Source organism: Branchiostoma lanceolatum, chromosome 8, assembly GCF_035083965.1.
Source record: "Branchiostoma lanceolatum isolate klBraLanc5 chromosome 8, klBraLanc5.hap2, whole genome shotgun sequence".
NCBI lineage: Eukaryota > Metazoa > Chordata > Leptocardii > Amphioxiformes > Branchiostomatidae > Branchiostoma > Branchiostoma lanceolatum.
The window spans coordinates 15,695,613-15,710,000 of NC_089729.1; the positions used below are offsets into that span (position 1 = coordinate 15,695,613).

At 40.2% G+C, this 14,388-nt stretch overlaps 1 protein-coding gene across 1 annotated transcript in view; it reads right to left on the bottom strand.

The window, feature by feature from the left end:
- Nucleotides 1-14,156, bottom strand: part of LOC136439509 (intraflagellar transport protein 140 homolog) — a 37,689-nt gene extending 23,533 nt beyond the window's left edge. Inside the window, exons 1-13 of the mRNA XM_066434927.1 lie at nucleotides 13,797-14,156; nucleotides 12,889-13,040; nucleotides 10,639-10,860; nucleotides 10,008-10,138; nucleotides 9,325-9,464; nucleotides 8,545-8,720; nucleotides 8,047-8,135; nucleotides 7,408-7,520; nucleotides 6,977-7,125; nucleotides 5,794-5,997; nucleotides 5,211-5,512; nucleotides 4,723-4,840; nucleotides 3,832-3,980 (exon numbers count right to left, since the gene is read on the bottom strand). Of these exons, the coding sequence (XP_066291024.1) occupies nucleotides 3,832-3,980; nucleotides 4,723-4,840; nucleotides 5,211-5,512; nucleotides 5,794-5,997; nucleotides 6,977-7,125; nucleotides 7,408-7,520; nucleotides 8,047-8,135; nucleotides 8,545-8,720; nucleotides 9,325-9,464; nucleotides 10,008-10,138; nucleotides 10,639-10,860; nucleotides 12,889-13,035 (1,940 nt within the window). The 5' untranslated portion in view covers nucleotides 13,036-13,040; nucleotides 13,797-14,156. The remainder of the gene's footprint in view (nucleotides 1-3,831; nucleotides 3,981-4,722; nucleotides 4,841-5,210; nucleotides 5,513-5,793; nucleotides 5,998-6,976; nucleotides 7,126-7,407; nucleotides 7,521-8,046; nucleotides 8,136-8,544; nucleotides 8,721-9,324; nucleotides 9,465-10,007; nucleotides 10,139-10,638; nucleotides 10,861-12,888; nucleotides 13,041-13,796) is intronic.
- Nucleotides 14,157-14,388: the final 232 nt, after the last annotated feature.

Genomic DNA, 14,388 nt, shown 5'->3' on the forward strand with positions numbered 1-14,388 from the left:
CAATATCAATTCGCAACATTTCTTGGAGGCGGGGATTACCGAGTACCACTCGAATAGCAGTGCGTCAGGCAAGGGGTGGAGTTAAAGTTTCAAAGGTTGGTTTAAGCAAAAAAAGAACTAACAATTCTTATTTTGTAACACTACACAGATGTTTATGAGTGTTGTCTTTTACGTGATTAAGATCTGAATAAGCTGCGACATTTATCAGATTCAATATCAATTCGCAACATTTCTTGGAGAATGGAGGCGTAAGATCGCTTAGCTCTATCGGTACGGTATTTTGGGGGTACCGTACTCCGACGTGTGGCGCAACACTAGAGTTTTTAACTTTTCTAAGTCCTTCTTTTGTGATGTACAGCTGGTTACACCCCACGCGGTTTAGGTATGTTCAGACGATCCAACCTCCTTGTTTGAAGTATCGCTATGAAATTACCGAAAGCCAGCAATGTCGTCAACAGGTGGTCCACCTCGTACCGTTCTGAAAAAAAATCATTTCCGGCTAAAGCCTGCGCTTTGATTTTAAAAGAATCATTCAAAATATCGCACTTCACATATCATATTAAACATTATCAACAAGGCAAGGCGATGTCAGACGCCAAGAAAGGCAAAGGGGTATCCTAAATACATTTTCACCCGTTTTATTTGCACATCTATACGGAACCACCGCCTACTAACATGACAGTCGCAGGAGACGTAGCGCTAACCATTATCGTCCGATTTGTTCAAAACGCCATTGTCACCAACAGAGCCAAATATTAACCCATGGGAAGAAAGATCAGCTCTTCCACATAAAATGCATGGTTTGTAGCTTTTATCCGTCTGTTTTAAAGCCACGTGAGCATGATTTGAACTGAAGTCTGTAGTAAAGAAGTGTGCCATGGTGACCAATCGTCGTTCATTATCCTTCTTGTCAAGGTCCTTGTTCTAGTGCAGTCCACTTCAAAGACTCGGCAAATTTTTCCATAGGTGGACAAAGTAGTCTTCACCTCAAACTTGAGGGATAATATATCGCATTTGTGCGATTTAGATGAACTACGGAGTTCCGAATTCCATGTAAAATATTAAAGATGTTTATTCTCCCCTATGGGAAAAATATTCAGACAAACGTTCCTAAGGATTACAGTTTATCGATAAATCTTAATTCATAACGAGAACGGATTTTTTTGTAAAAATACAACGTCAACGTGTTGGTCAGTGCATGAGATAGAGCAGCGCTATGTTAGAAAGTCTCAGACTGGTACTTCATTATCGACACATACTTGCATCATTTTTAATAGTATTGAGCATTTTTATAAACCTTCATGAGGATTGGCGGTAGGCCTAAACCAACCAAACCTTACCATCACGAGTACAAATGTATTTGTTAATCCTTCTATGTGACCAAAATAGTTCCTCCTTGATTTCAACGAGCAGTATGATTTTATATGATAATCGCAACTGCAAAACGTCTATAGGCATGTGGACTAATTCGATGGAGCTTTCATATGTCGAAACGAGTCCAAGAAAGTATAGAATCGTCTCAGTAAACACGGTTCACAACTGATGTAAGTATCGTTTAGTCGAGAGGATATCAAACTTTTGGAAATGTAAAAATAATTCCACAACGATTCTCAATATTTTTCGTCTTCAAAAACAGCAACCGCTATAGACGGGCAATGACGCGATGTTATCGTGCAGCGCACATGTAAGCAGTTGCTTGCTAAAGTTAACTGGTGTACGGTGTGTGTGTGTGTGTGTGTGTGTGTGTGTGTGTGTGTGTGTGTGTGTGTGTGTGTGTTTGTTTGTGTTTCAAAGACGATGTGTCAGTACCTCAGTGTGCCTGATTTATAAGAATTGTTTCGCGAACACAATTGTATGTGCGGTATGCGGAGTACAGGATACCGGCACCACTTCAATATAGCAGTTCCAGACAAAGGATTACGTTGGACTTTCAAGGTTGCTTTTAGCAAAAAAATGGTAACTATTTATTTCATAACGCTACGCAGATTTCTATGAGTGTTGTCTTTTGACGCGATCAAGATATAAATACTATGCAACATTTGTCAGACCTAATATCAATTCGCAACATTCCCACAATTACAATCTGAACTCTAAATATAATGAATCGAACTGTTGCCCTTAGTAATACATACAACTACAGTTTCGGACAAACTGACACGAGACCCAATTATTATATCGGAGACTTAGTCTTAATTGATCGCCAAGTACATGTCATACCTGGTGAATGGGCTAATCGTGCAAACGTAATGTAATCAAAACCATTTTTGTCAAAATAGTAACAGTTCCATCACTGAGTCAGTTGGTAAATCACTAAATGATGTGGCTCGTACATGTAACATGACGAAATAAAAAAGTTGACATCTCAAACACTGCAGCATGGCGTTCCGTCGGGCGGATCCCAATAGCAGAGAGCAGAGAAGCTATGAATACACTTGCTCACGTGCCGGTGGGCGCGGCCGACAGCTATCGAGTTGAACACAATCTCTACTCTACTCTACCCTTCTCTGAATCTCGCTATCCGGAACCGGTCTTTGTTTGCTGCAATCGACAACATCGAAGTTCTGGACGGAGTTGTAACACATATCAGTAGAAATACTATTTTGGCGTAACTCTCGTTACCTTACCACCTGCAAGCCGTATAAACGCTTGGAAAGGAAAACAACACATTCACATGCGATAGGCCACGCCCATCGCAAAACTTCCAAGCAGTTCATCAAAGGCGCCGCCATTCATCACTGCATAGCAACCGGCCGAGCCCATAGCACACTTTCGGGCGGATTGCACGTGACATTTGCATGAATTTTCCATATTTGGAAAGCTAGAGTCACGTAAATTGTCTCGGGTTACTTTCGCTTGATTCTAGCGCGCGCGTGTTCGAGCAGGCTATAGTGCCCCACAGAAGATCACAGAACTTCCAGTGTTTACTTTACAACATGTCCGCGACGACGCTGGGAAAATGGGGTTGTCTGTTCCACCGACGACCAGAAGGGTATTTTTTCAATACTAAAACACGGCTGCAAAATTAGACCGCGCCGCGATGTTGCAAATACGGAGAATTTTGCCGCTCGCCGTGTTGTTGTTTTGTCTCTGAATGACCTTTGACCCGGCTTGCCGCTAGCATGTCGCGGGGCGCAGCCACGGCCGATCTCGGCCGTCTTTCGTGTTTCACGGCCGAGATCGACGATCTATTCACAACCACGCGGGCAGATTTGCCTCACGGATTAGTATACACAATAGGAATTATCGGTAGGAGGGGAAACATGTAGGTGTGAAGTGTGCATTGACCGGCCCAAGTGCGGGAGGGGCAATTCAAACGGCGACATTTTCACAGCGCAGTTCATTAGCCCGCCGGGTGGGACCATAAACCGGCATTTGTCGCCGTTCTCCCAGAAATTGTAACCTTTCCACTTCCATGGAACTCGGCCTGAGTCCATAAACCGAAAATGTCGCTAATTGGGGGCAATCTAAACGGCGACAATTTTAGAATTGTAACCAACACTAATTTATTGCCCAAAATGTAACCGAATTTGTCCATTTGTCGCTTTTCCGCGTTCGTAGTGATAACAAAGTACAGGGAAACTACGATGTACTGTTAGGTACAACTGTAAGAGGGGTCCAAATAACAGGCCTTGAGGTACACCGTCTAAAAACTGGCTGTGCCACAGCTATAGCTCTCCTTCAAGATTATAATTATAAAACAGCCAGGGCAAAAAAATTGTTTTCTACTCGTTACAAAATTATTAAAAAACACATTACTCGTAGAGAAACACAAAGTGATCCAAGCAAATGGAAAGAAAAGAGTGAAGATTTTCTCAAACTTGAGTAACCAACCTCTGTTCTTCAGACATTTCCTCCCCCGTGGCCTCCTGTGCTGAGGTCAGCTCGTCCAACTCTCCCATTCCCGAAGAGAAGTCAAAGTACTGGACACTGTCCAGTTCTACATCATAGATCCACAGTCTGGAGTCCATCTGTCCTTGTGTCTACAAATGCAAAAAAAAGATTGTATATATCTAATGTGACTATGGTAAGCGTGCTTCTAACAGATTTTACATATCTATTGTGACCGTGTCAAGTGTGATTTGCCTCTGTGTTTTTTTGATGGCTCATTTTCTTATGTAATGTTGACTTGTTGTGTAAATTTGCAACGCAATTCAGGTTTACAAATCAAACCTGCGAAGTTGTAAATACTGAATAAAGTTTCAAAGTTTCAAACAGTACAGAAAAACAAAGAAATAACTTACTGAAAATCAGAAAATAACGTAAATAGGAATGGATGAATATCGACCATACAGGTGGGGAAATGTGAGAGTATATACCATACAATGATGTTGACCCCAGAAAATTCAACCATGTTTTCAACAGTTGAAACCTGACAGACAAAACGCAAAAGGAGGAAAAACTGCCCCAAAAGTATTGCCCCCCCCCCCATGCACAGATAGTGTGTATTTTTCCACCATACACCAGCACCATTTTCAGTTGATAGTACCAGTAAGTCCCAAAAATGTTTCACGAAAAAACAGTTAAAAAATGTCTCATCTGAAACTTACCATCTTATTCACAAACATCAGTTTTTGCGGCTTTTTTTCCAACAAAGACGAAGTAAACAAGTTGAAGTATTAGTAACAAACTTCAAACACATACAACAAAAATGGCAAAATAAGACATACGATTACTTTGTACATACAAAAAACATTTAGTTGTACTATGTATATATACCCTTACCTTTTTGACCAGGACAGCTACTTTGCTGCCATTACAATTGCTCTTCACAGACACAATCATGCCCAGTTCTGGTATCACTTCACCAAGGTTCTTTGGATTGCAGTGTTGCTTTGCTTCCCTAAAAATAAAGAAATGAAGATTTAGTAATGGGCTATTTTGGGGCACGTCCGGGGCCCGTGGTGACTTTAACTCGGGATCTAAATTCAACCTGGGACCCTGTAACAAACAGACGCAAGGAGCTAATTGTGCGAACACCGAGAGGTACTACCCCCTTCCCCACCCCGGTACCCGGCAGTCCACCGGGACAAATTTGAGGCTTCAGAAATGGCCGGGACTACACCCGTCGGGCAACGGCGCAATTGGCACCTAAGCATCATAGGGACAATTAAAGTTTAAAACCTTCAAAATCCACTTTTTTTTACAAATGTTTGTCAACTTTTTTAAGAACAGAAACCCGGCAAGATACATTCTCCAGTATTTCCACCAACCTCCTTGAGAGGTCCCACATCCTGAGAAAGTTTGTGCTTGTTCCCGCGACCAAGTACTGGCCGCACACGTCCATGGCGATAGGCTCCCCCTCGGGCTCGGAGAACGTCAGCAGCTGTTTGACCGTGCCCTGGAAGTTCCGCACCTGGATCTTCCCCGGCTCTACCGTGTACACGTTCTGCTCGTGCATGCACACCAGCGCCGAGTCCGTCTGGAACGTGCCCGTCATCCGCATCACGCCGCCCTTGTCGGACGGAATGTCGTAGACGACAAGCTTCTTCCCGTTCCACACTGCTAAGTGACTCTGAAAGGGGAAACGGTATTCAAGATTGATATCAACAGACAGCACAAACAGCAACCACAGCTGCATAGATTATTTGCTCAGGTTTCATAATGTGCAATTTAAAAATAAGCTGCTAGAGGGCTTTTCCCTAACTTCTATCCCTTGTTTCAAAGGGCAAAGCCTAGCCGTCATTTTAGAATTAGTAAAATCTCGAAAACCCTTGTCATATTGACAAAGCCACAAACAATATCATAGACTATCTGGGTCTCCCACCATCAATGGATAAGACAATGGTCTCATACCTGTGTGACGTACACTCCTTTAACTTGAATTTCTGCCTTCAGGTCGTAGTGAGCCTTAGTGGTGAAATTGTCGATGGACAGCTGGGTCGACGATACCTGTACCGCTGTCACGCCGTCACGGAAGTGGGCGCTCATAGACTGCTCGCTCAGAATGATGACTGTTGCCATGATATTCGCAGCAAGCAGGTTCATGGATGAGCCCCACTGTAGAATATCAAAAAGGAAGATTTTCCGTGGCTGACTTCAATTTTTCGAATCTCAAATTTCTGAAAATAGATTTTTATACATCCCGCTATCCCAGCAAGCAGTGTGGAACATATGGAGATTAGTGGAAAATACTCCTTAACTTTTAAAAATAAAGGTATTGTTATCAGTTAACTTTGGTGTGTTTTGTTTTTGTTTGTTTTGGTGCGTGTCTGCAGCCATGTCAATATTGCACAAGTGACACGATGTAAGGCAGAAGTGGTGCAATAAGATACTTGGAGAATTGGAAGTTTGGTTTTGCACAGGTCCAATGATATTGTAGCTGATATAGCCAGAATGACTAATGGCTACACTCACACAGTAATGTCAGATTGTTAGAGGCACACACTTAGAGCTTGTCACAACGATGTTCAGCCAAATGTATCAGGCTCTTGTAATTTCATAATAATAATATTAGCATTGCAGTGAAGGCATTGTCTTCAGGCTTGATAAAGTTTGGAAGGAGTTTGTTCAAATTGTTGTGTGGAGAAGGATCGCTAGATTCATTCATTCCCGAAACCAGAAGTTGTAAGATTTAGTATACTAATCTACATATGGGTTGCCCCCAAATAACCCCTTCAGGGGTAAAGTAGGGGGGGAGTTGAGGTCCCGGGCTAAGGCGGGCAGGCCTCCAGCCTGGCACGGAACGACTCAATGGTGGGAGCCGTCGCAACCGTGCCAGGCAGGGTATTCCACTGGGGAATAGTACGGGGAAAGAAGGAGTGTTTATATGTGTCGGTTCTTGCGTGGATGGTGTAAATCTTAAGGTCGTGGCTACCCCTGGTGCGCCCCTGGGCTGGTATCAGCAAACTGTAAGTGTCTACATTAATGTGGTTATTAACAAGTTTGTAGACGAAGGTGAGGCGTCGTTGAGCATTTGTGTCACGTCATACTCAAGGTCAGACTTGTTATTACTTTGACTTGTTATCCATAGTATTACCTGTATTTGGGTTATGTTTCCCTCCAACACTGTCGGTGTCAGAAATTTCCACTTGGCGTCTCCCTCCTGCTTCTTTCCCGCGAGACCCGGCAATGGAGCGTACTTCCACATCACAACCTTACCGTCAGTAGTCCCCCCAGCGAGGACACCTAGTGGAAAGGCACCAAAAGATAGCTTTTGATTGCACTGTACTTAGAGTTAACATTATAGGCTTTGGATCAAAATATTATTAAAAAGGAGTGAAACTGAGAAGCACACTTATATGTATGAGTAATAAAAAGCCAATCATTACACTAATGGAAAACTTGAACTATAATATCAATAGTTGAAAACATTACAAAAGTCTCGGTACTGTTCTTAACTATGATAAATGTGTGGCCTATACCTAGAATTCATATCACTTGTTTAGGCCTTAATTATCGTGACTCTACCTTTTTTGGAACAGAAGGACAGACAGTTGACTGACTCCCCAGATGTGAAGGAGACAGTGCTGTCTATAGGCAGGGGCAGGGCATAGTTGTCGTCTTTCTCCAAATCCCACATTCTGCAAAAGGAAAATGCATTTTAGTATTGTACCTAACAACAACTGTTACAGTTTTTCACTTTCCAGGATCAATTTTGCATCTCAACATCTTAATATATCTTTTCACATTTTGTAAACATTTTTCTCCACTTTGCATGAGAGCCCATGTGGTTGATTTTTATTTTAAGATTAAAATTCAAGTCAATAATCTAAATTGTTATGAAAATACACTTCCATCAATTTTAAGACATGAAGGTCAAATTTTTTGATTGACAGGAACAATTTTACCCCGTGCCAATAAGCAAATATATGTCCAGGGATGGAGGGATGGGTCCTGGAGGTAGACTTACACTAAACATATGATATCCTGATTAATAACTGTTGTAAAATATATATTATATATATCATCTATCCTCTACAAACTAAGATTTAAAAATCTGGCATTGCCCCTGTTGAAGCCATGTAAATGTTGTCTTAAGCAAAATTTGGACACCATATGGGGCACTGTCTGAATGATCATTTCATAGACTAGAATGTTGTGACAAACCTGATTAGGGGTTCCCCAGTAGCTGTGGCCATAAGCCCTCGCCCTGCCCAGATGATGTTTAACTGTCCTGTCTTTCCACTCAGCTTCACCTGTCAATCAAAACATCGATTACAAATTAAATCAGTGACATATACATCTACATGTATTATGTGTATGCATTAAAAAAAGCTGGTCACTGAAAAAAATCAGATAGTGATTTTCAATGTTACAGAGCAACATGTTGGAAATTCTATATTTCAACTTGTCTTTTATTTCAGAAGGTTGTTTGAAAATGAAGATATTATTACAGTCTGTATGTTTGCTTGTCCTGATGTGCGTGCATAGTTGGCCCCGGTCCAAATTTGTTTCGCAGAAATCCAAGTATGGCATGTGCAAGTATAGAGCATGCAATGATGGACAATGGTTATGTTATATTTTGTCAAGGATCTTACAAAAACTCTTCATACTTCACACGGATATGAGATGCTTGATTTGTTTGTTTGTTGTTTATTCCTTTACCTTGGATACTTCCTGAAAGACGCCCTCGGACGACACGTTGTGCTGGGTCAGAACTAGACCAGACGTCACCGTCACGAGAATATTCTTCTCTTCAAAAAAAAGCAGCTTCTCTATGGGTCCATCTGCTGTGAAGGCCTTCGAACTCTTGCCCTTATCATCAAGGTAATAGACATCTCCTAGATTAAATCAGAAGAAAATCCTTGTAAGTGCAAATCAAATAGAACAGAGCTCTTGGATTTCCTGGTTCCTTTGTATAACGAGTTATTCACATGTTTTATGTCTTCTAGAAACTACGATATGATTGAAAAACTATGTGAATTTGTGTACAAATGTTTCAAGAAGAGAGAAGAGACTCTGTAGATTTAGATGGAATATAGAGAAATGTTCTATTTCTTTTACTTCATGTTACCTAATGCATTTAGCCCAAGTTGGGCCTTGAATATGCAATAAAGTTCATTGTCATTGTCATTGTATACAACAGAAGCCATTTCAATAAACACTAAGTTCTGAGATTATGTATTAAGATCATTAACAGACACACACATTTAAATAATGTTGCATAATATTTACACAAAATATGAAGTATCAATACATATGGTATCATTTCAAATGAAAAGTAATGGCAATGACAGAAATACATTAAAAAAGTGAAAAAATAAAAAGTTTCCATTGAATTTGTGCACCAAAATAATTACAACTTTAAGGTCTGTTTGTGCATAAAAATAATGTTTCCACTTATCAAATGTAATTCTCTGATTGACAGGAATATTAATTTCTTACCGTCTATTCCTCCGAGAAAGAAAGCCAGGCCTTCCGATGGACCGAGGGTGATTTTAGAACCAAGGGATTTCTTCCATGAGAACATGTCTAGGGCCTTCTCATCTCCACTTACTGCTGCCCGCGCTAGACCGCTAATGTCACTGCAAAACAGAGGACAGACTATATGTTAACCTTCTCCCTGCTGCCTAACTCTGTAAACAGTATAGAATGGGGTGTCAAACGGCTACTTCAGTGTGCTAATTCAATTTGCAAAGCTCCACTGGTAGTCTTAAATCTTATGATTCCTTTGACAAGTTTGAGATTGAAGTACAGTATACTGCAACAACAAGATTCTATCAATTGATATGAATGGAAGAGATGTAACCATGCAAGGCAACATTTACTACAGTTAACCTCATTTCTAGAAAGACAAAATTAGGGAAAGGAATTAGGGACTAAATTTTGGACTAAATTCCAAATCAACAAAATTTTTAAATAATGTGCAATGCTCAACTTCAGATTTCAACATTTTTACAAAAGTTCATTTCAATCTTAAGAGAATAAAGAATTATAATGTTAAAATTGCCAGTTATATTGTTTCATTGCCTTTCACAATATTTTTGGGTGATCCTTCTTATTTTTCAGACTACTAGTAATTCTGTATCTTAAGCAAACCTAGACAGCCAGTAAGTTGACATGCATACTTTTCTGGGTCTACTGCTGTCCCTGGTTTCACCAGGCACACTGAGATGGACTGTTCCATCTGGTGTTTACAGAAGGGGGTGGCATGGGCTCTGCCTTTCCCATCCATCTTCCACACAGTGATGAGTCCATTCTGCAGAGGATAGAAATAAAGTTTCAATTTTAAATTACAGAACAATTGATAAATACTCATCATATTTAAGTCAAGAAGTTCATCAAAATAAATGAGATAAAATCATAAATACAGTGAAAAAATATATAAAAGAGAAACTTCCCAGGTTAGAAATGCTTTGAGATTTTCACTGCAAGTTTGCATTTTTTGTGGAGACATCTTAGTCTTACTACAAACTCACACTGAAAACATTTATAATTTTGTAACTACAGTTAGCTGGTTAACAGTTTGAACTGCACATGCTGCAGAGTGTGATACATTGTAGTAAACATGCCAAAGTTAAGGCCCCTGAGACATTAACAAAACACTTATTTACTGGACATGTATTGATAAGCATGGTCTAGCCAAGAACTGTTAACAAATTAGCATACCATGTGAAGTTCAAACCGTGAACCTGCTTATTGTTTAGACTGCAAACTCATGATTTTCATGTGCCACGAAATTTATACATATTCCCCCACCTTGTCACCGGACAACAGACGAGTCCCATTGGTGCTCCACTCCAGGATTGCCACCCCCGCATCGTGAATGGACTTGGCCTCGTGCAGCTCCTTGTCCTGATCGTTCCACATCAGGACATCTCCGTTCTCCCAGCCCATGGCCAGGATACGGTAGTTCGGGTGCCAGCTCATGCACGTCACTTGTGATGAACGCTGGATACAACCGTCTGGAACTGGCTCTCCCTAATAATAAAAAACATAACATTTGTTAACGCCTTTAATATCACTGTACTAAAAGGAAATGTGGCATTGATGTGGCACAACGGTTAGAGCGTTGGACTCAGAACCAATAGGTCCGGGTTCGATACTCACCATGCCCCGATGTTGTGCCCTTGGGAAAGGCACTTAACAAGATATTTCTTAAATACCATGACCGGTGAAGTGACGCCCACCGAGCCTATTCGGCTAATCTGTCAAACAGTGTGCCAAAAAACACACTACGGATTTAGTTGCTGATGTGCCACTGCCAACATCAAGCACATTTGCCACTAAGAACCATAAAAATTTTAGAAAAAAAGTAATCTATTATAATTCCGGAATTCCCAGAATTCTGGATCCACTTTTTTGAATTCTTCAGAATTCTGGCTCCAATTCTTAGAAATCTGCAGAATGGGGCTAATCCCCAGGGGGTCATCAATGGCTGCTACATATTTCTAACTTCATTTTCACCTACCAGATATGATATTAAGTCATTTGGGTTTAAGATAACTGAAATGTGGGAGGTAGTCTTAAATTAAAGTGGAATTCCAAAATTAAACTGGGGGCTGTTAAATTTGGTACTAGATACTTTAGTATAACAAAATTAATCAATACGCAGGGTTTTGGTCAGACTTAGCTAGATGTCTTTTCATCATCTCTGCGAAACCTTGCTCACCACCTGGTGTGATCTGACCTCATGACCACTATTTTTAACAGTTCCTGGAAAAAAACTGCTGTTAGAGTCGATTCCACATTACCGAGAGGGTGTTTGTTGCCTTTTGTTCTAACATTTGCAAAACCTTTGTAACAATCTAAGGGAGATAAGTGACTGTTTAGAACAATTTCCAACATTCATTTGATGTTCTAAATAGTTTTTGCTGTGTTCAAACATGTTAGACAAATTTCTAACATTACAGATGTTATTTGTATTATTTTCGAAACTGTTGGAAAATAGGTTGATCATTTATTCCTATATGTTCCAACATTATAACAACATGGTATAACTGGGTCAGTGGGATGGGAACAGGGCAATTCACACATCCCTTCAAAGTATAGGGGATTAGGCCTGGGTGCCATGCATAGACGCCTCAAGACAAAGGTCTAGACGTGAAATCTAAAAATATACAGAGGCAGACAATAGAGTGCGATTAGCACCTACTTTTATGGGGGCAATAACCCAAATCTACCATTTGAAAAATGATGCAAATTGTTCCAACATGTTCAAACAGTGAAACAATCACATAGATGTTTGAAAATTGTTCTAAATAAAGAGATATTTGTGCAATTACTTTCCAAATAGTTCCAACATATATTTATAAGTTCAAACATGTTCAAACTTTCATTCTTGATTGTTTGAACAATTTAAAACATTTTGACTGGAATAGTCTTTTACCTAAAATTGTTTGAACTCACTAGCAATATTATCTGAAAACCCTCTCGGTGACATGGAATTGACTCTATTAACTTAACACTATGAAATAGAGCTGTGTACCTGTACACTATACCACAGTACCGGGTACAATCAATTAGGTACAGGTCCAAAATACCTGACCCTGCTGTATAGGTACTGGACCTGACTCAGGGGATGGCCACTTTGACAGATAAAATTACTATGAAATTACCGTGGCAGTGCTCTAAAGTCACTCTAAAGCACAGAAAACACATTTGCATGGCTGGAGTCAAATTTCCATCTGTGTTTTCATAAAGATAATACCTTTTTACCAGTTCAAACATGCCTTTGTCCTTATTGAAAATCTAGCATTTTCCAAACAAGTAGTTTAGGTACAGGTTCAGGTACACCTGTACCTAGACCCATGTACCTGTACCTGTACCTAAAATTTGTTTAGGTACACAGCTCTACTATATATATATATATGAAATATTGTTAGCATGACTTCACAAAATGTTTATTTCACACTTGACCTTGATGAGCGTTTACTTTTACTTAAAATTCACAACTTTGTAACAACTTAGCCAAATAAACTTCATGTAACGGTTACATTTATTACTTACATCGTCCATAAACAGGTTGACAGCTCCACCCCCAACACTAGTACTTGCAGCCACGGCCAGCACGCTGTGTGTTCTGTGCCAGGCCAGGTCTGAACATGGTCCTGTACCATCAGGGCTCTGGATCTTACTGTCAAAGTACAGAGCCATCCTCACTGCTCTGGAAGAAAAAAGATAAACAAAAAAAAATGGGATAAGAGGTTGGTTGATCTTCTTCTTTTTTTTTTTTGCATTACCGTTAAACCGACAGTTTTGTATGTTAACTTAAGTACAAGCTGCGTAAGGCTACTAGTACCTTTATACCTTTATACCATCTTCGGGATGAGGAGGCTCGGCCTGTGGTAAGCCCCGTCTCGAACGTTACTCATGTGTTGTACTTCAGACTTTCCCAATGTTTGTCCAGCCGTGCTTTGAACTCGTTGACTATCTTGGAATCCACCACAGATTGTGGTAGTGCATTCCAGTCACTAACTACATGTACTCTAACACTGAAGGACTGACTCCTGAGCCTACCCCTGGCTAAGGGAACCTCGAGCTTACAGCAGTGCCCTATCAAAAGGCTAGGTTGATAGAATTTGATCCACTCACACTGGGAAGATAAAAATCCCATATATCAATATTTTCATACCACTAGGAACACATTCTAACATATAATTCTACTCTAGATGATCTTGATGCAATTGACATTTAAGTGTTCTCATTATCAATTCGTCTGTGATATAACAGAAATCTTGTATCTTATATCATAGAAACATCAGCTGCCATAAATTCTAGTGACTTATGTGCAATTTTCTGATGATCTAAGATAATATGAATTTGTATGTAGGTACTAGAACTTATATAGCACCCCCCTCCCCATACCACAACATTTTCTTCTCCAATACCTGCATAGAAGATCGAAGGCGGCTCACCTTTGACTGTGTTCCTCCAAGAAACTGGACTGTCTTAATCTTTAAGTCTTGTAGGACGGAAACGATAAGAAAGTCCTGCGACTTTCAAGACTAGATTCTTGTTTGATCACTTGCCCTGTTGCCAAGAACTCCAAGTTACTCTCACTCAAAACACCGAATATCTTCGTTTAACTCCTTTAGGACCAAGTCTTCAAGAAAGTACCTAAGACAGACAGGTACGTACAGCGTGCAGTATCCGTCTTACAAGAAAGGACAACTGTATTTTGCACGTTAGGTGTAGTTCATATCGCTGCCAAAGCAACCACCTGTACACAACAAGTGAAACTCCACCATTTTGAAACTGCCCGAAATATGTGAAAGCTCCCGGATGTTGGTATACATTAACTCTCGGCTACCTTCGGTAATCTCCGGAAAAGTACCGACAAAATATAAAAATCAAACAATAACCAACGTTTTCTTATCAAGAAATAAGAATGAAAATTATGTATGCAGTTTTTATAACTTATGTATGATTAAATCTGTGGATTTTAACCCAAATATTGATCGTAAACTTTCTAGATTGCAAAATTTCGTCATCTCGCAAAGCATGCTG